Source organism: Microcaecilia unicolor, chromosome 6 (assembly GCF_901765095.1).
Source record: "Microcaecilia unicolor chromosome 6, aMicUni1.1, whole genome shotgun sequence".
Lineage (NCBI taxonomy): Eukaryota > Metazoa > Chordata > Amphibia > Gymnophiona > Siphonopidae > Microcaecilia > Microcaecilia unicolor.
In genome coordinates this window covers 287,728,113-287,750,401 of record NC_044036.1, presented here as the reverse complement: position 1 = coordinate 287,750,401, position 22,289 = coordinate 287,728,113, and the positions used below count along the sequence as shown (strand labels likewise).

The following is a 22,289-nucleotide window of genomic DNA, read 5'->3' as shown; positions in this document are numbered from 1 at the left end:
GATAGATTCCTAAAGGACAAGTCCATAGACCGCTATTAAATGGACTTGGAAAAATTCCGCATTTTTAGGTATAACTTGTCTGGAATGTTTTTACGTTTGGGGAGCGTGCCAGGTGCCCTTGACCTGGATTGGCCACTGTCGGTGACAGGATGCTGGGCTAGATGGACCTTTGGTCTTTCCCAGTATGGCACTACTTATGTACTTATGTACTTATAACTCAAGCTAGGCTTTAGTAGAAGACCCCTTAAACGATCCAACCCTACATTCACAGTTTGGAAAGATCCCCGATTTCTTCTCTTAGAAGTTTCTGGTTGCATGGATTAGAATGACACGGGACGGGGACAGAGCCTGCAGGGATGGGGCAGGAACAGAGCCTGAGGGGAAGGGATAGATCCTGCAGGGATGGGATGAGGAGTCGGACAGAGCCCATGGGGACAGGGACAAACTTTGTCCCCATGTCATTCTCTACTTTGAAGGCGGTTAATGAATTGGACAGTCCATTATTTATGTTGGAGTAATACAGGCAATAATGTTTTCATTTTTTGGAAAAACAAGCAAAAGTGCTGACCACAAATGGCAAAATTTGCATGGGAGTTCCTGTACATTCCTGCTACCAGCACATCTTCTGAGAATACAGTTTCTATTGAAGGAAGGACTGTGGAAGACAGGAGAGCTAGACTGAATCCTGAGATTGTTGATGACTTATTATCCATCCTCAGATTAAAAAATCATAACAGTGCTTCATAGGGCATATCTCTCCACCACTACAGCATACAGAATGGGTTGTATTTTGTACCCCTGGACATTTTAACAGGATGAATTAGGGTTCCTTGGGGTAGTAGAAGTCAGCTATTGTTGGGATTGGAATGGTAGAGGGTGGTGGTGGTGAGGAGGGTTATCATAGTTGCTCATTGTTATTATTGTTTTCTGTTTGTGATTTATAAACAATAGTTGCATTGCATATTGTTCCTTTTTATACTTTAATAAACAGATTTAAATATAAAATCATGTGCTCGAGGCTTCTTTAGATGATGAGAGAGCCCATGGGGATGAGAACAGAGCCTGCGGGGATGCGGTGGGGATGGAGACAGAGCCTGTGGGGACGGGGCAGGGATAGGGACAAAACTTGCAGGGATGGGGTGGTGATGGAGACAGAACCTGTGGGGATGGGGTGGGAACAGAGACAGAACTTATGGGGATGGAGTGGAGACAGGGACAAACTTTGTCCCCATGTCATTCTCTAATTTGGATACATACACCGTACCAAAGCCTACACATTGCACTACTACTGATAGGGTATGCTGAAATCCAGGCTGACTGAGGATCCTCTTTCTTGGTTTTCTTCCATTGGGTGTCCCTGCTTTAGCAGCAGAAGGAAAAAGACATAGACCACCAAGTGATAACAAGCATATACCCACAAATTCTATATATGGTATCCAGATTCGAGCTCGCTTCTGAGATGTGTGCATAACTTAATTGGCTAACAAGCTGTTAATTATCAATAATTGGATGTTAATAACCAATGATTAATGTTAATTGGCACCAATTAGGCTATGCACAAGCATCTGGCTGCATGCTATGCTCTAATGCTGGGTGCCTAAGAGGGGCATAATTGAACATTGCCAGTGAAATAGGTTGCCAGCGATCTATTTTGGCGGTGGTGCAACAGCTGGCCGGAACTGTATTTTCGAAAAAGATGGCCAGCCATCTTTTTTTTTTTCGATAATACAGTTTAGCCCGGCCAAATGCCAGAGTTTGCCGGTTTTGTTTTTCAGCGATAATGAAAAAAACTGCTGGCCATCTCAAACCCGGTGAAATCCAAGGCATTTGGTCATGGAAGGAGCCAGCATTTGTAGTGCACTAGTCCCCCTGACATGCCAGGACACCAACTGGGCACCCTAGGGGGCACTTCTAAAAATGTTCAAAAAATACACAAATAGCACCCAGGTGCATAGCTCCCTTCCCTTGGGTGCTGAGCCCCCCAAATCCCCCCCAAACCCACTCCCCACAACTCTACACCATTACCATAGCCCTTATGGGTGAAGGGGCACCTACATGTGGGTACAGTGGGATATGGGGGGGGGGGTTGGAGGGCTCAACACTTAGCACCACAAGTGTAACAGGTAGGGGGGGATGGACCTGGGTCTGCCTGCCTGAAGTACTGCACCCATTAAAAACTGCTCCAGGGACTTGCATACTGCTGTCAGGGAGCTGGGTATGACATTTGAGGCTGGCATACAGGGTGGTAAAAAAAGGTTTTTATTTGTATTTTTTTAGTGTGGGAGGGGGTTGGTGACCACTGGGGGACTATGGGGAGGTCATCCCCCATTCCCTCCGGTGGTCATCTGGTCAGTTGGGGCACCTTTTTGAGGCTTGGTCGTGAAAATAAAAGGACCAAGTAAACCCGGTGAAATACTGATGAACGCCGCTTTTATTTTTTCCATTATCCGTGAAAGCCAGCCATCTGGTAGCCACGCCCATGCCTGCCCATGTCCCGCCTTCACTATGCTGCCAACATGCCCCTTTGAACTTTCACCGACGCGGCGACGGGAAAGCGGCGATGGTGTAAAAAATGCCACTTTTGATTATACCGATTTCGCCGCTTTTGAGAGATCGCCGGTGATCTCCCGATTTATGTTGGAAGATCACCGGCGATCACTTTCGAAAATAAACCTGTAAATCTCATAGCATGCAACCCAAATGGGGGCATGTCCATGGGAAGGGCATTGGCAGGTCATGGGTGTTCCAAAACATTGCGTGCAGTTTACAGAATAATGGGTCTCTGCACCCAACTTGGGCGCTGGGCTTTATACCAGGTTTCTGCAGGCGTAAGTCTGGCGCCCAGAGTTGGGCATGGGCACTGGTGCCAAGGGCTATTCTATAAAGAGTGTGAGCCCCTTATAGAATAATGCTTAGTGCCAATCTTTTCTGGTACCCATTTTTGAGCAGCAGCAAGCAGCAGAGATGGTCCAGAGAAGGGGAAGACAATCATGGATTTGCCAAGTGCAATTTATGCAATGACCCATTGCTTGTTGCTGCTTGTGTTGATACTGCAGAGCATTTTCTCCTGTTCCTTTGCATTGCCCATTTTAAGTGCAATTTATAGAACCCCCCCCCCCCCCCCCCCCCCCCATAGAATCAAAGAATCCAGCAAATGGCTCTCTTCGCAGCTCAGGAACAAAGGATCAGAGTGTTTGCAGTATCTAAGCTTTAATCCTTCCATTGAGGCAGTTGGAATCCCTCCCATCTCTTTTTTGACAGTTGTCTGCTTGGACAGACAGTGCAGGAATAGGATGACCTGCTTTGTGTCTTGATTATGTGTGTTACAGAGACAGTGATTGATTTATTGTTTTTTTTTATGTCTGCCACATAGTATATTATGCCACTTTACAATAAGCCATTTAAGATTCAGAACTGCAACCTTTCTCTTGTCATACTGGCAGTGGAGGTGAAGGAGCAGTTACTGTGGAGAGATGGAGACCACTGAGTGAAAGGGGGGGGGGGGGGCGGAGAAAGATTTTGAGGCTAACTAACCTACATATGCACATATTGTTGTTCAATGTTTTTACATCAACAAAATGCCCCAGGGCAACATGCCAACTGTGGCTTACTTTAGTTTTTTTTGTAGCAAACTATGTCACTTTGCTTTTCTGCAGTAACACCATGGCTTACAGAATAAATGCAAATTATCATGCAAATATGGTGGCCACCTGATCTACCAACACCTAACCTTGAGCAGTTTTCCATTTTTCATAACGGGCAGTTTAATTGGCAGTGGAACAAGGGAACTAAGTACATGGCAGGGCAGGGACTGTTACAGGAGGCCTTGTCACTTCATTACATTTGTCCCTTTGTTAGAACAGAATTGTAAGCTTCACTGCATAGGGTCTGGTCATTATAAATATGCACCATACAAATCATTATAATAATAATATCTTACCATCCCAATGTTTATTTTTCTTCCCTTTTTATCAAGCTGTAACTGTTGAGCCTTTTTGCTGAGATGAAGTGCAAAGTCTGAGCTGTGACCTGAGTATGGTCTCTTCTTACTTTTTGACTGAGATATTATACTGCGTTCTGTAGATACAGTGGTGGAAATAAGTATTTGATCCCTTGCTGATTTTGTAAGTTTGCCCACTGACAAAGACATGAGCAGCCCATAATTGAAGGGTAGGTTATTGGTAACAGTGAGAGATAGCACATCACAAATTAAATCCGGAAAATCACATTGTGGAAAGTATATGAATTTATTTGCATTCTGCAGAGGGAAATAAGTATTTGATCCCCACCAACCAGTAAGAGATCTGGCCCCTACAGACCAGGTAGATGCTCCAAATCAACTCGTTACCTGCATGACAGACAGCTGTCGGCAATGGTCACCTGTATGAAAGACACCTGTCCACAGACTCAGTGAATCAGTCAGACTCTAACCTCTACAAAATGGCCAAGAGCAAGGAGCTGTCTAAGGATGTCAGGGACAAGATCATACACCTGCACACGGCTGGAATGGGCTACAAAACCATCAGTAAGACGCTGGGCGAGAAGGAGACAACTGTTGGTGCCATAGTAAGAAAATGGAAGAAGTACAAAATGACTGTCAATCGACAAAGATCTGGGGCTCCACGCAAAATCTCACCTCGTGGGGTATCCTTGATCATGAGGAAGGTTAGAAATCAGCCTACAACTACAAGGGGGGAACTTGTCAATGATCTCAAGGCAGCTGGGACCACTGTCACCACGAAAACCATTGGTAACACATTACGACATAACGGATTGCAATCCTGCAGTGCCCGCAAGGTCCCCCTGCTCCGGAAGGCACATGTGACGGCCCGTCTGAAGTTTGCCAGTGAACACCTGGATGATGCCGAGAGTGATTGGGAGAAGGTGCTGTGGTCAGATGAGACAAAAATTGAGCTCTTTGGCATGAACTCAACTCGCCGTGTTTGGAGGAAGAGAAATGCTGCCTATGACCCAAAGAACACCGTCCCCACTGTCAAGCATGGAGGTGGAAATGTTATGTTTTGGGGGTGTTTCTCTGCTAAGGGCACAGGACTACTTCACCGCATCAATGGGAGAATGGATGGGGCCATGTACCGTACAATTCTGAGTGACAACCTCCTTCCCTCCGCCAGGGCCTTAAAAATGGGTCGTGGCTGGGTCTTCCAGCACAACAATGACCCAAAACATACAGCCAAGGCAACAAAGGAGTGGCTCAGGAAGAAGCACATTAGGGTCATGGAGTGGCCTAGCCAGTCACCAGACCTTAATCCCATTGAAAACTTATGGAGGGAGCTGAAGCTGCGAGTTGCCAAGCGACAGCCCAGAACTCTTAATGATTTAGAGATGATCTGCAAAGAGGAGTGGACCAAAATTCCTCCTGACATGTGTGCAAACCTCATCATCAACTACAGAAGACGTCTGACCGCTGTGCTTGCCAACAAGGGTTTTGCCACCAAGTATTAGGTCTTGTTTGCCAGAGGGATTAAATACTTATTTCCCTCTGCAGAATGCAAATAAATTCATATACTTTCCACAATGTGATTTTCCGGATTTAATTTGTGATGTGCTATCTCTCACTGTTACCAATAACCTACCCTTCAATTATGGGCTGCTCATGTCTTTGTCAGTGGGCAAACTTACAAAATCAGCAAGGGATCAAATACTTATTTCCACCACTGTAAATCTCTCCTTTCTTTTTTTTTTTTTTTTTTCTTTATTTATAGTTTTAAATTACATTATTCAAGGATAACCTTGTACAGAAATACAGGAAGAAATAAAATAATATCCAGTCATTCATATTTCTCAAGCATTATAATAACTTATATACAGATTTGCACATACACGTATACATATACATATATATACATACTTATGTACTTAGACTGGTTAATTATCTTTAGGAACTATATAACAAATAAACCTTTCTTAGACCCCAATTTAAATGAGGGGGGAAAAGAGTAAGAGAAGTTTTTATAAACTTATATTCAAATTAAGGAAAAAGCTGCTTTTTCTCCAGAAAAAAAAAACAATTTCATTTCACTTGTTTCAATTCTACAAATGATTTAAGTTGTTCCGGTGAAAAGAAAATATATTTAGTTTGACCCAATTTAACTACACATTTACACGGGTAAGCAAGAAAAAAGGAAGCGCCAATATCTATTGTCTTTTGTTTTAAAGCAAGAAATAATTTCCTTTTTTGTTGAGTGGACTTGGTGACGTCTGGGTATATCCACACTTTTGAGCCATAGAATTGAGCTTTCAAATTTCTAAAATAGAGTCTTAGAATAGCATTGTAGTCCTGCTCAAAAACCATAGAAACAACCAATGTAGCTCTGTTCATTATAATGTCCGAGGATTGTTCCAGAATATCAGAAATATTTTGTAAGTCAGGAATACTTTTCTCAGAGCCTTGCCCTCCTTCTCTTGTTTTAGGAATATAATATATTTTATTTAATGGGGGTATTGTCTCAGCAGAGAAATTCAAAATTTCTATCAGGTATTTCTTAAAGGTATCTATCAAAGTTACCCCCGCAATTATAGGAAAATTTAAGAGACGGAGATTTAGGCGTCTGTTAAAGTTCTCAATCTGTTCAATCTTACGTCTAAGGTCTATAGAGTCCTTAGTGGAAACATTTTTAAAGGCATTTAAAGTATCTACCTCTTGTTGTAAAGATTGCACTTTTGTTGTTAAATCATTTTTAACAGAGTCTACGGTGTTTTTCAAGTCTTCAAACTTAGTATTAAGATTAAGCACATCACCTGAAGTCTTCTGCAACATGGTAGCAATCCGGTCTAACATCACCTTTAGTGTTTGTAGAGTCACCTCTGAGGTCTGTGTTACAGAAGCAATGCTTCCTCCAGCTCCCCGAGTCGTAGCCTGCATGCCTGGGTCCTCACTGGAAGCCTCTATCGACACATCGTCAGAGTCGATGGGGTTTCCCTCCAGGGCTGCTCTCGACGCCGGGCTGAGAGGGATCTGTGAAAGAGATGGTGGAGACAGGGAGACTTCCTCTCCCGGCAGGGGGGCTGCTTCTCCAGTCCTTCCCGCAATGGGATCCTCTCCCCGTATAGTTCTGGAGGCACCGGAGAGGAAACGGTCCAGCGATGTTTGAGCCGTGGAGGGGGTTGAGGTAGGTGGAGGCACTAATCTCAACACTCCCTTACGTTTAGTATGAGGCATTTTACCAAGGAAAAAAGAGTGTTTTCAGCTCATAACATCCAGAGCGCTTCAACAATCGTCCGGTGCGGCAGCCATCTTGAATTCCCCAAATCTCTCCTTTCTGTCCCTTTCTCCTCTACTGCTAATTCAAGACTCTGTTCCTTTTGTCTCGCTGCACCTCACGCCTGGAATAGACTTCCTGAGCCTGTACATCTTGCCCCGTCTTTAGCCGTTTTCAAGTCCAAACTCAAAACCCACCTCTTTACCCCTGCTTTTGACTCCTAACTCACTTGCCCTGTCCTTTATCCTCACCTCTTTATTCCCTTACCCTTAATTGTTCTGTCTGTATTCCCTTACCCTTACCCTTAACTGTTCTGTTTGTATTCCCTTACCCTTAATTGTTTTGTCTGTTTACCTGTCTTATCTAGATTGTAAACTCTTTGAGCAGGGATTGTCATTTGTGTATGGTGTACAGCGCTGCGTATGCCTTGTAGCACTATAGAAATGATAAGTAGATAGATAGATATTATACAGTATAGGGAAATGGGAGGCATTAACACCCTACTTGGAAAAAGAGAAAATTAAGGCATAAAAACAATATAGCTTATTCAGTGTGCCCATACATGCTATACCATCTTCTATCTCTTCCTCTCCTTTAGAGATCCTGTGTACCTGTCCCAAGCTTTCTTGAATTCATATACAGTCTTTGTCTCCAACCTCCACTGGGAGTCCATTCCATTAATTCATCTCCCTTTCCATGAAGAAGCATTTCTTACATTATTCCTGAGTCTACCCCCTTTCATCTTTGTTTTATGCCCCCTTATTCCAGAGCTTCTTTTCAAATGAAAGAGATTCACTTCCTGTGTATTTATGCCTCAGAGGTATTTGAATGTCTTTATCATATCTCCACTCTCCTATCTTTCTTCCAAAGTATACATATTAAGATCTTTAAGTCTATCTCCATATGTGTTATGATGAAGACCTCTGACAATTTTAGTAGCTGTCCTCTGAACTGACTCCATTCTGTTTATATCTTTTTAAAGGTCTGGGCTCCAGAGTTTTACCAAAGCACTATAAATGTGGTCTCACTAGAGACTTATACAGAGTCATTATTACCTCTTTTTTTTCCTGCTGGACATTCCTCTCCCTGTGCAACAAAGCATTAGAACATAAGAACAGCCATACTGAGTCAGACCATTGGTCCATTTAGCCCAGTATCCTGTTTCCAACAGTGGCCAATGCAGGTCATAAGTACCTGGCAAAAGTCCAAATAGTAACAGCATTCCATGCTACCAATCCCGGGGCAAGCAGTGGCTTCCCCATGTCTGTCTCAATAACATACTATGAACTTTTCCTCCAGGAATTTGTCCAAACCTTTTAAAAATCCAGATATGCTAACCACTGTTACCACATCCTCCTGCAAAGAGTTCCAGAGCTTAACAATTTGATGAGTGAAAAAATATTTCCTCCTATTTATTTTAAAAGTATTTCTATGTAACTTCCTTGAGTGCCCTCTAGTCTTCGTACTTTTGGAATGAGTAAAAAATTGATTCACTTCTACCCATTCTACACCACTCAGGATTTTGTAGACCTCAATCACATCTCCCCTCAGCCATCTCTTTTCCAAGCTGAACAGCCCTAACCTCTTTAGTGTTTCCTCATATGAAAGGAGTTCCATCCGCTTTTTGGTCACTCTTCTTTGAATCGTTTCTATGACCTGGATTGGCCACTGTTGGAAGCAGAATACCGGGTTAGATGGACTATTAGTCTGACCCAGTATGGCCATTCTTATGTTCTTAACTATAGGACATCTGGCGAGTTAGCTTAGTTTAGACAAAATTTGAGTTACCATGTTCTGTCTGTTCAGAGCAGTATATTACAATAGATTTCCTCTTATCTTACTGGGTGGTCCTATCAGGTCTCCATCAGCTTCTCTCTCTCTACACCCTATCTAGTCACCTATGGGCTTCACCAAGGCTCTCTTCTGGCTCCTACTCTCTTCAACATCTTCTTAGCCCCCTCCCTCTACTCATACAGTTGCTCGGCTGCATTCCCTACTGCTGTGCCAACGACATCCAAATACTCTTCACAGTTCAACCTAGCATTCGACATTTGACTGACCTGAGCGGCATTTGGTTTTCCGCAGTTTCCCAATCTTTCTTTTGTTCCCTGCCATGATCCCCCTGGTCTCCCTCTTACTCTCCATGCCTCCACTTTTCTTCTTTTTCTTTATTTTAATTTCTCTTTTACTTTCTTTGTAAATCACCGTTATATCAAGTGTGTATAAATAAATCATTGTACACAGTTCTGTACAGATGTACAGACTACCACAAGAAACACAAGTCATAAAAAGAAAATAGAATTAAATTTATCAAGGAGAAGTAGAACTACTACTACTACTAATATTAACACAGAGAGAATGAAAAGTGCTCTTCCCTAGCTACAGAGTAAGTCAGTGGTTCCCAAACCTGGTCCATGCGGCACCCCAGCCAGTCAGGCTTTCAGGATAACCACAGTGAATATTCATAAGAGAGATTTGCATGCACTGCCTCTACTACATGCAAATCTGTCTCATGAATATTCATTGTGGGTATCCTGAAACCCTGACTGGCTGGGGTGCCTCCAGGACCAGGTTTGGGAACCACTGATCTAAGCAAAAACAATGATAGGGATTTGAATCAGCAAGATGGCAGGCGCAAGACAGGTTATATTATGCTTCGAGGAGGGGCCAGATAGGAGACAGGTATCAAAATGTATTGGAATTAGAAAGTTTTCCAGGATGTTCAGCAGTGGTACCATTCTTTTCTCTAGAGTTCACTTACCCTAAGGTCTGGCCAGACTGTTCAGTCTTAGATATATTTCAAGATTTCCAGAAGATTCTGGATCATGAGACAACCAGGGTATCTGAATACTTGGGGGTGGGGGTGGGGGTGGGGGAGCTGCAGCTATGGTATAATGTCCTAGGATACTTGCCATAGGAGATCAATCAAAAGGACCACAGGCACAGATACATTCTATGGTACTTCTATTCCCACCTTTCCATTGGTGACAAAAGTTGTGTGTGCAAATCTGCACACGTAGCTGATTTGCACGCAGAACTTAATTGTTTAACAAGCTAATTAATGCCAATAATTGGTCAATAACAAGCAACTATCGGCACTCGTTGGCATTAATTAGGATTTATGCGCACAACTTTCTAAGCATATTCTGTAAAGTGGTATATATAAATTCTAAAGTGCAGATTACAAAAGGGGGTGTGGCCATGGGAGAGGGATGGATGGGTCATGGGTGTTCCTGAAAATTACGCACACTGTTACAGAATATGCCCAATCTGCACCTAAATAAGATGTAGGCAGTTACACCAGGTTTTAGTTGGCATAAATGGCAGCACCTAAAGTTTAATCATGGGATGGCCACTATATGTAGTAGTGGAGGAGTGGCTAAGTAGTTAGAGCACCGGTCTTGCACTCTGTAGGTGGCCAGTTCAAATCCCACTGCTGCTCCTTGTGATCTTGGGCAAGTCACTTAACCCTCCATTGCCTCAGGTGCAAAGATTGTGAGCCCTCCTGGGACAGAGAAATATCCAGAGTACCTGAATGTAACTCACCTTGAGCTACTACTGAAAAAGGTGTGAGCAAAATCTAAATAAATAAATAACTTTAGGTGAGGTTTATAGAATATCACTAAGCAAATTTTTTTACCACACAAGTTTTTTTTGGCACCATATATAGAATTTGGCCCTTTGGGAGCATCTCTCCCTCTACTTATAGACTGTCAGGCAGACTAGTTTAATGGCTGTCCGAATGTGAAACATTTTCCCTACCCCTTGTATTAGGTTTCCTAAGGCTTTGGCTGAGAAGACGGCCGAGCAACATGCCACGATCTTTTCTGGTGAAAAGTAAGAAGCTGCACACCTATCACCAGCGGCGCTCTGTGGAGTATGACCTTCTGCCTCATTGGGACCCGATGACATTACCTGGTTCAGGTAAAAGGGAGTTAGATTCCCCTAGAATAAGACAAAAAACCTCAGTAAAATATACTCTGCAGGCTATTACTGTGGGGAGGGGGTGGGGGAGATGGGAAATATCTCTTCAATCATTTAATTTTTTTCAAAGAGAGCAATTTTACAGGCAAAGGGACGTATTACTTAATCTAAATCCTAGTTTTAAACTCCTGTAGTGTTTATAGGCGGAACCCCTGTCACAGGACTACAGCTTCCATCTCAATAGATCTCAAAAAAGAGACTAATAGATCCCCTGTACTGATCTGAATAATCCTTGCTTTTTACAGGACTATGTTTTAGGCAGAATAGAATCGAAAGCATGCATAGAATAGTATAACGGAATGGAAAGTCAGCCTTGTCTGGGCAGAACTGCTGGAACAACCATGCAGTGTGTCCTGGGAACAGAATTCCCATCCATCTCCTGTTCATATTTTCCTTTCTCTGTCCTCCTGCCCACCCTCCCCAAACTCTCTCTTCTTGTCCTTCTCCTGTCTCTCCTCATCCCAATCTCTCATCCTACCTGCCCTCTCCCCAGTCTCTCCTCCTGCTTGTTCTATACCCATTCTGTCCTCACCCTCTTTTTCAGCCTGCTTACTCCCCACTCTGTCCTCCTGTCCTTTCTCCACACTCTCTCCCCTCTCTCTCATTCTGCTTTTTTCTAATGGCTGTCATAGGAGATGGAATGTCAGTGCAGTTATCTGCAGCCTATGGGCTTCATTCAAATTCGTTTTATTCAACTTTAGGATCACATTTCAATTTGCTCTAACAGTGGCTTAAAAACAAAATTCCAACCCTCAACAGTATTTTTTATTTTATTTATTGTAATCAAGCACTAAAAAGAATTTTAAAAAAATGACTTGGCCGACACTATGAAATTGTACAATATTCATATCTTGCTACTATCCAGATCTGCTCCTGCAGTTATTGTGCCAAAGAATGTTTTAAACAAAATGCAAACTCCATCTTTGTAAAAAAAAAAAAAAACCCTCCAGGGATGATGTCCTGAAGATTTGCACTGGTTTTATACCCATGAATTCCTGATTTTAAAATACTGGGGTTTTTTAACTGTCAAATGTAGCACAAATCTTTGTAGAAATCAACCCCTAAAAGTTTCCAAGTGTCCCAAGCTGGACTCTTCTAATGTTCTTATCTAGTGGACACAGACATGGATTTTTAAATCTCATTTCCAATCATCATCAAATTATAACTAAAGGCTGCAGCTTTTTCTGGGGGAAAAAAGCATGCTTTTGGTGTATTTAAATAGTTTATTGGGGAAATCTAGCACCATTCCCCCATTGAATGTCAAACTTTGCAGAAGCTCTAGCAAGAAAATATTTAGGACGTAGGACAATGATTTCCCCTGAAGTCCAGAATTTCAATTTATTTATTGCATTTTCCTGCAGATTTCTGCCCTGCTTTTTCCTCGGCTACCGGTGACGGGCCACAGAAAGAAGCAGAGTCCCTAGCGGGGATGTGCCAACACTACTGTCATATTAAAACTGAAGAGGAAGAGAGTGTCCAACAGGCAACAGCATCCCCACTCCACCTGCAAGGTATTGACCTCTCTCCAGCACCTTCCTACTCTGTAACCTGCATTTGTCTCAAATTTTCTCATTGGGCCCCACCTGATATGAGGTTCCAGCAAACCTCTGCAAATTCTCAGCAGTACTTTGAATTACCTGGGAGAAAATACACTGACCTGACACAGTCAAGGAAAACAGCATCAAAAAATCTAGCCTAGCCTAGAAAGGGAGTTGGGCAATGGCAGAGACTTCCAAAAACCTCTTCAGCTTGGAAAAGAGACAGCTGAGGGGGGATATGATCGAGATCTATAAAATACTGAGTGGTGTAGAATGGGTAAACATAAATCTATTTTTTACTCTTTCAAAAAGCACAAAGACTAGAGGACACTCGAAGATATACAGTACTACTTTTAAAATGAACTGGAGGAAATATTTTTTCGCTCAACAAACAGTTAAGCTTTGGAAGTTTTTAGTTTATAGTTAATTAAAACTTACTATACTGCCCAAGATAAACAAATATAAATAAAAGCAGGAAAATAACTACAATATTTGACAGGAAAGAGGACAACCAGCCTTAATAGAACAACCAGCCTTGACAAAATAACAAGGAAAATAGAAGGGGTGGGGGAGGCAAGGGTTCAAGGGTAGTTCATAGGAATTCATTCCCAGAGGATGTAGTATCAGTGGTTAATGTATCTGGGTTTTAAAAGGGTTTGGACAAGTTGCTGGAGGAAAAGTCCATAGTCTGCTATTGAGATAGACATGGGGAAAGCCATTGCTTGTCCATGGGATCCGTAGCATGAATCTTGCTACTATTTGGAATTCTGTAAGGTACTCATGACCTGAATTGTCCACTGTTGGAAGCAGGATACTGGGCTAGATGGACTACTGGTCTGACCCAGTATGGCTATTATGTTCTTAACCTCAATAATATAACGAATGCCCAGGAAGCATATATTTTTCAAAGAAAAGAGAACTGTAGAAAAGAAACTCATAAGAGGGCCTGACTAACTAGGGTTTTTATCTAGGGGGTCTGTAACCCTCCCCCCCAACAAAAAAATAAGTTTAGTTTGTGCTCATTTAAAACAAATTGTTCTCAGTCTTCAAGCATTTTTCATCTTTGTTTCACTTATTCATTCTCTGCACGTACTGAATGAGTCACTTTAATCAATTGTAGGAATGTTAATTCTAGGAATATGCATGTACAAAATAGAATTAACCCAATCTGGCTTTGCTCTCAAAATGGCTGCCGTGATTTCTAGTGGCAATCTCACAAGACTGCCACAAGAGGTCATGGCAGACATTTTGGCAGTAGAGTTGACATGGACAAGAGCAACTGGGGATCACTCTTGCCCTGACTACATCACTAAACCACAAGGGATTATAAGGTAGTCTGGGGGGTACTACCCTTTCCTTTTTTTTTGGTGTGTAATGTGATTGCAAGTATTGCAGTTATGATCTTGCATAATAGTTTATATGGTAAATAGAGTGCTCCAAATAAATGCTTTTTAGTAGGAATTTAAATCTGTAAATTTGAGATGATAAGCTCCTTAGGAATTAGCCTCTCTGTGGAGATATGATGTCAGCTGTCACTCCAAATGTGGCACAAAATCAACCATTGTAAAAGCACTGTGACTTTTTGTTTCAGTTTTTATTAGCTGTGGCCCATGTGTGTGGAGGCTGTTTTGCTTTCATTATTGTGTTATATCTCTGGTATCTGAATTCCAGTGCTGTTAAATGTGTATATTTTTGATACTGTTTCATTGTAGTTTTATTATTAAGTTTCAATTTACTGTTTTCAAGTTTACCTCATTTATTGTACTTATGTTTATTCTTGGTTATTTTACTATTGTTATGCTGTTAACAAAACTGTGTTTTATGTTAAACTGTACCTGCTGTGCACCGCCTTAGGTGAACCTGTGTGCTGATCCATGCTTTCTTGAATTCTGTTATTGATTTTTCATCCAGCACACTTGTTTCTGTTCCCTCTTCTTGTCCTGAATCTATGCTCTTTGCCTCTTCAGAAACAGCACTTTCACCTCTGCAGATGAAATCTTACAGCTCACCCTCAATACCTGCCTTTTACAAACCCAGTTTTTCCTGGGATTCCTTCCATGCTCCCTATCGCTTTCGGCAGCTGTCATCCAATGTGCCCTCAGCAGTGATGGAGCGGTCAGTCAGCCTATATAATCATCTCCCATCAAGCTCCCCCAAGCCTGAGAATGCTCATCCCATCGACTACAGTTTGCGCTATTCGCCAGGCATGGAGGCCTTCCGCTGTGTTAAGTGCAACAAGGTGAGTGCTCCGAGGGATCTGCTGCAAGTGGGAAGCATGTTGTTTTGCCCATAGATGTGTTTAATATTGAGAGATTGATGCACACAGGTTAGTGTTCCTAACTAGTGTATTTGTTTTGCATGAATGAGGATAAATTTGCTTTGGTATTAAATACTGTATGTTATCCCACCAACCCCTAAGAAAGAGAGTATTTGAATGTGAGGGACATAAGAATGCAGACAAGGCTGGTGGAAAGCTATGAGATGCCCTAGACAAATCTTCAGTTGTACGTCCTCCTCCCCAATTAACTACTAGGTCCCATCTGGGTAAATGGACTGATTGAAAACTGCTCTCCCTCTTGGTAAAAGTATTTCTTGTTGTTTCTTTGAGTTTGTCTGGTTGTCAGGATCGATTGTTTTGCTTTAACTGCAACTGCTCCTCTGTGTCTACCAGAAGCTATTGCCCTATGTGACTGCCTAGCCCTGCCTAATGGTTGGGCCAGCCTGGATGCAGGAGTGTGTGGTTTAGTGGTTAGAGCAGTGATTCATAAACCTGGTCTTGGAGGCGCCCCAGACAGTCAGGTTCTCAGGATATCCACAATGAATATTCATAGTACAAACTTATGGGGTAAACCTACAATAATTAGTCCTTTTAACATTAATTCTCCATATCACTTGACTAATACAACCTATACATTTTACCAACCTATTTAATCACACATACGTTATACAATATACATTTTCATATTTATTCCAACCAACACAGCTCTTTGAAATCAGTACAAATAATGTCCAACATTTTCTCTTTCCCCTAAGAAAGTTCCAATCACAGCTGCAATGATTATACACACCAATGTGTATGTATAAACAGCAAAAGTCTTGTAACCTCAAGTATAACTTGACGCATAGGCGCCCGGTATAAGAGGCTTGGGGAGGCTAAGCCTCCCCAGCCAGCAGGAAACAGTTAGGTGTTGGGCGGGCGAGCGAGCGGCGCCGTGAATCTCCCCTTTCCCTCCCCTATCGGCCCCGCGTCATCTTTAATTTACCTGCGTTCCAGCGTCGGCCCGCCGCGTCATTTCAAAGCCCGTCCTGCTGCCTGTCTCTATTCTTCCCTCCCTTCGTGATGTGTTCGTTCGGCAGAGTCCCGCCCTCGAGGAAATGATGTCAGAAGGCGGGACTCTGCTGAACGAATCACATCGCAAAGGGAGGGAAGAATAGAGACAGGCAGCAGGGCGGGCTTTGAAATGATGCGGCGGGCCGACGCTGGAACGCAGGTAAATTAAAAATGGCGCGGGCCAGATAGTAAACAAGAGGAGGGAAAGGGGAGAGGAGAATCACGCTGGCGCTGCCGGGTATGAATGGAGGGGGGCAGGGGACAGAAGGAAATTCGCTGGATATGCGTGGAGGGCAGGGGAGAGGAGGGTTGCTGGAATGGGTGGATAGAGGGGATGGCAGAGGAGAGAGGAGGGTTGCTGGAATGGGTGGATAGAGGGGATGGCAGGGGAGAGAGGAGGGTTGCTGGAATGGGTGGATAGAGGGGATGGCAGAGGAGAGAGGAGGGTTGCTGGAATGGGTGGATAGAGGGGATGGCAGAGGAGAGAGGAGGGTTGCTGGAATGGGTGGATAGAGGGGATGGCAGGGGAGAGAGGAGGGTTGCTGGAATGGGTGGATAGGGGATGGCAGGGGAGAGAGGAGGGTTGCTGGACATGGGTGGAGAGGAGGTCAGGGGAGAGGAGATTTGCTGGACATGGGTGGGTGGCTAGAGGGGAGAGGAGGGTTGCTGGACATGGGTGGATGGAGGGGATGGCAGGGGAGAGAGGAGGGTTGCTGGACATGGGTGGATGGAGGGGATGGCAGGGGAGAGAGGAGGGTTGCTGGACATGGGTGGAGGGGAGGTCAGGGGAGAGGAGATTTACTGGACATGGGTGGGTGGCTAGAGGGGAGAAGAGGGTTGCTGGACATGGATGGCGAGACGGGAAGACAGGAAGGAGATGCACATGAATGAAGGGGAGAAATTCTGGACATGCATGGAGGGGAGGGAAGACAGAGGAAGGAGATGAGATGAGGGAAAAGGGAGAAAACCTGCACATCGATGGAGAAAATAGGCAGAAGCTGGATCCACTGGACAGTCAAGTCTGCAGAGGACCCAGCTTTTACTTACGGATGTAAGGCAAGAAATGAAGAAGAAAGGCAGAAATTAAAGAAATAAATGGAAAGGAAGCCCTGGAACCAGAGTTAAGAGGACAGATAGCAGCAGAATCGGATACTTGGCCAGCATGATCAGAAAAACAAAGTCACCAGACAACAAAGGTAGAAAAGATTATTTTATTTTCGTTATAGTGTTTGGAATATGTCCACTTTGAGAATCAGGTGCTCAACATTAAAAGTTTATATTTATTTACTTATTTATGACATTTTATCCCACATTAAACATGAATTAGGGTGTTTTGTGGCTCTACATGAGAATTGTGATATTATGATCCCTTGTTTCATATTGTTGAGGGTCTGCATTTTCCGTATGGGTGGTATATTGGTGTATTAGGTTCTGCCCAGTGTAATATTTATGGTACAGTAAGGTTCTGAGTGTGTTTTTGCACAAAGTTGTGCATAGTGTTTTGCAGTTGAGCGATTGTGGTTAGTACATGCTTTGAGCAACCACTTTATTCTTTGACATATGATACATAGCTAATATCTAAATTTAATAAAAGGTATTAATTATGACTTTTATTTTTATTTATTTATTTATTTTTTCTGTGTGTTATCAGACAATTATGGATTTAAGCTCCACCCCTGGCCCCACCCCTAACCCCGCCCCTTTAGCCTCCCCAAACAGTTGGGCCACCGACCGCCTATGACCGCCTATCCCAAACTCTCTGCATCCAGCAGTAATGTGTCTAGCAGCTGAGAAATATCACCACTTCATTCAACAATCTTGATGTCGGACATCATCTGGATAATATTTCACAAGCTCCAACAAACGAATATTCAATCTGTCTTTGGTCTCAACACTGGCCGTGTTTCCTTATCACTTCATCAGGAGACCTTATACAGCAAACAGTATACACAATTACACATCTACTCCTTCATACAAAACATAAAACATAATCTCAGTAATAATTTTTTACCTTAAGTGACCTCACATTGCCGTTAGGCACACCACAGTAAGCACCAGCTTCCGGTATGTTAACGTCATTTTCTGCATCATATGGGTTATCACTAAACCTTGCTTCCTTTTATACCGACATTAGCAAAGAAGGCCAATCAACTTCTTTATTGAGCCCATTAGGCTCAACGGTATTCCAATTATATATTAATCACTGCTCTTTGCGTATCAATTGTATAATTGGAATACCGTTGAGCCTAATGGGCTCAATAAAGAAGTTGATTGCCCTTTGCTAATGCCGGTATAAAAGGAAGCATGTTTCCATTTTTTACCCTGAGCTAGTCTCTCAATCACCCAACTGGATAGTAACCAAGCATATATTCTTATCTCTCTTTGGAAGGTATCATTGAGTACAAATGCCATAAACAGCATACTACAAGGACTTGTGTGTGTTTGAAATGCCTCATGGTTGCAACATAATGGAATCCTCTGTGAAAGGAAACAGATAGGTACAATTGTCACCTAGATCTTTCTTTTACAGGTGTTCTCCACACCGCATGGACTAGAGGTCCATGTGCGGAGGTCCCACAGTGGGATGCGACCCTTTGCTTGCGACATCTGTGGAAAAACCTTTGGCCATGCCGTGAGTCTGGAGCAACACATGAATGTCCACTCTCAGGTGTGTGGCCAGAAATGCACCAACCAGAAAATAGTTTCTGGTTAGGCTGCAGGGGTTCTCAACCCAGTCCTTGGGACACACGTGGAGGGGCATAATCGAATGGGGCACCCAAGTTTTCCTGAGGACGTCCTCGCAGGACGTCCCTGCGAAGGGGAGGGGAAACCCGTATTATCGAAACAAGATGGGCGTCCATTTGGTCATGGGAGGAGCCAGCATTCGTAGTGGACTGGTCCCCCTCACATGCCAGGGCACCCTAGGAGGCACTGTAGTGGACTTCAGAAAAAGGTCCCAGGTGCATAGCTCCCTTACCTTGTGTGCTGAGCCCCCCAACCCCCCCTAAACCCCACTCCCCACAACTGTACACCACTATCATAGCCCTTACTGGTGAAGGGGGGCACCTACATGTGTGTACAGTGGGTTTGTGGTGGGTTTTGGAGGGCTCACATTTACCACCACAAGTGTAACAGGTAGGGGGGGATGGGCCTGGGTCCACCTGCCTGAAGTGCACTGTAGTACCCACTAAAACTGCTCCAGGGACCTACATACTGCTGTCATGGAGCTGGGTATGATATTTGAGGCTGGCATAGAGGCTGGAAAAAATATTAAAAACATTGTTTTAGGGTGGGAGGGGGTTAGTGACCACTGGGGAAGTAAGGGGAGGTCACCCCCATTCCCTCCGTGGTCATCTGGTCATTTAGGGCACATTTTTGTGGCTTGGTTTTAAAAACAAAAAGGACCAAGTAAAGTCATCCAAGTGTTGTCAGGGACGCCCTTCTTTTTTCCATTATCGGCCGAGTACGCCCATGTGTTAAGCACGCCCCAGTCCTGCCTTCGCTATGCTTCCGACATGCCCCCATGAACTTTGGTCATCTCCGCGATGGAAAGCAGTTGAGGATGCCCAAAATCGGCTTTCGATTATGCCGATTTGGGCGACCCTGTGAGAAGGACACCCATTTTGCGATTTGTGTCGAAAAGTGGGCACCCTTCCGAAAATAAGCCTGCTAGCCAGTCAGGTTTTCAGGACACCCATAATGAATATGCATGAAATAGATTTGCATTTGTAATGAAATAGATTTGCATTTGCTATTTGTATAATTGAATAAGAATGGTTATCTATGTTATATACCGTAAGTTACTATGCTGTATATGTTACTATGGGACCCTTTTTACAGAGCAGCAGTAAGCCCGACACGGGCTTACGCTCACACTTCCAGGACTACTGCTGACCCAATGTGGCCACCGGCAGTAGTCCTGTCCCAAGCACACGCCATTTCCGGGGAAAAAGAAAACCCCTGAAAATAGCTTGCGTGGCGATAGCCCAGAGGTAATCAGGCATTGCTGTACACTGCCTGGTTACTGGCAGGTTAGCGCGGGAGCCCTTATCGTCACCTCAGTGGGTGGCGGTAAGGGCTCCCTGCCGCATGGCCATATGGTAAGAGTTCTCTTACCTCATGGCCATGTGTGCTGTGGGCTTTTTTACCTGCTGCGGTAAAAAGGGCCCTGGCACACAGGAAAAAAGGCCCCTGCGCCAGCGCAGGTCCCTTTTTCCCACAGCTTGGTAAAAGGACTCCTATGTTTGTAACTTCCTAGTTTAAATCAACTGGTTGCTTTGATGTTATCCGCAATGAACCCAATAGGTAATTGCAGAATATAAGCGTAATGTAATGTAAACGTGGAGGTAGTGCATGCAAATTTATCTCATGCATATTCACTGTGGATATCCAGAAAACCTGACTGGCTAGGTGTGTCCTGAGATTGGGTTGAGAACTTCAGGGTTAGGGTTCTATATAAAACACAACACAAAACATTAACACAATGTGTAATTTCTGTCCACCAGCACCACATTTACTGAGAAACTAAGTCCTTTTTTTCTCTCTTACAGTGGCGTAGCCATAGGTGGGCCTGGGTGGGCCAGGACCCACCTACCTTGGACTCAGGCCCACCCAAAATTGTGACATTCTTGCTATGGCTGGTGGGGATCCCCAAACCTTGCCAGCTGAAGATTTTTTCTCCTTGGGCAGCCCTCGCTCTTCCAAATGTCAGCTAACAGCACTTGCCTTGAGCTGACGCTGAGACCAGCCCTTCTGCACATGCTCAGTTTTTGCACATACAAAAGCACTGAGCATGCACAGCCTGCTGGCAGCAGCATCAGTTTGAGGCGTGCTGCTGACTGCCATTTGGAAGAGTGCTGGCTCCTCGAGAAGGAGGAGAAAATCTTCAGCTGGCAGGGTTTGGGGATCCCCACCAGCTCAAGTATTTAATATTTGGGGTTTGTGGGCAGGGAGGGGTGGAGAGAGGAGCAAACCAGAGGGGGATGGGGGGGGGGTGAATTCTATGCCCACCCACCTTGGGCTCAGGCCCACCCAAAATTGTCCATCTGGCTACGCCTCTGCTCTCTTATCTATATTTTTGAAATAATAAATGTTCCTTTACTCAGATCATAGCTTACAACGGATCTTTCATTTTCCCCAATAGGAAAGAAATTTTGAGTGTAAAATGTGTCAAAAAACGTTTAAACGATCATCCACCTTGTCCACCCATCTCTTGATCCACTCAGACACACGGCCTTACCCCTGCCAGTACTGTGGCAAGCGCTTCCACCAGAAATCTGACATGAAGAAACACACCTATATTCATACAGGTATGAAAGATATCACACATGGTTAGAGTCAGAGGGTTAACCAGCAGGAAAAGGAGGTGATCAGGCCTTTGTAAAAATTATTGGTGAGGCATCACTTTGTTCAGTTTTGGAGACTGGAGGCAGTCTAGAGAAAAGCAATCAAGATAGGGCACCTCTACATCAAAAGGCTTGAGAGGAGAAGAAGGATAGAGGAGATATAAATTCCTGAAAGGTATTCAAACACAAGAAACAAACTCTTTCTAAAGGAAGGGAAACTGTAGAACTAGGAGACATGGTATGAGGCTGTATTGAGGTAGATTCAGGAGAAACATCAGTAAAAAAAAAATTATTTCACAGAAAAGGCGGTGGAGATGAAAATGCTGATAGAATTTAAAAAGTGGTAGGAAAAATTTAAAAAGTGGTAGGAAAGATTATTCCTTAATAGCAAGAGGATGAAAACAAAAACATTGGGGTAACCTACCTACAGCTCAGAATAGCCATGGGATAACTTTATTGTACTCCCCAAAAGAGATATGAACATAATAAAAGCCATGCTGAGTTAGAGCAAGGTCCATGGAGCCCAGTATCCTGTCTGTGACAGTGGCAAGTACCCAGTGGATCCCAAAATGTGGCTCTATTTCCAGGGATGAGCAATGGCTGTTTCACATCTACCTGACTAATAAATTTTATGGACCTTTCCTCCAGGAATTTGTCCAATCCTTTTTTACAACCAGATATGTTGGTCACCTTGGCTACTTGCTCTGGCAACAGATTCCACAGCTTAATTATGCATTGCATGTAAAAAACAAGGGAGGGTGGGGGAATGCAGTGAATCTGCATGGAGCAGCTGTTATAACCCTAAACACCTTATGGGCAGACTGGTAGGTCATTTCAATCTTTATCTGCTGTTATTTGCTCTGCTGCTCAT

General features: G+C 43.6%; 1 protein-coding gene across 4 annotated transcripts in view; it reads left to right on the top strand.

Moving 5' to 3' along the window:
- GFI1B (growth factor independent 1B transcriptional repressor) overlaps positions 1-22,289 on the top strand; it is a 31,399-nt gene that overhangs the window by 2,839 nt on the left and 6,271 nt on the right. For 2 of the 4 annotated variants that reach the window (XM_030206169.1, XM_030206170.1), the window contains exons 2-6: positions 10,995-11,144; positions 12,566-12,715; positions 14,710-14,981; positions 18,604-18,741; positions 21,217-21,382. In XM_030206169.1, the coding sequence (XP_030062029.1) occupies positions 11,033-11,144; positions 12,566-12,715; positions 14,710-14,981; positions 18,604-18,741; positions 21,217-21,382 (838 nt within the window). In that variant the 5' untranslated portion in view covers positions 10,995-11,032. The remainder of the gene's footprint in view (positions 1-10,994; positions 11,145-12,565; positions 12,716-14,709; positions 14,982-18,603; positions 18,742-21,216; positions 21,383-22,289) is intronic. The other 2 variants (XM_030206171.1, XM_030206173.1) reach the window with 2 other exon arrangements.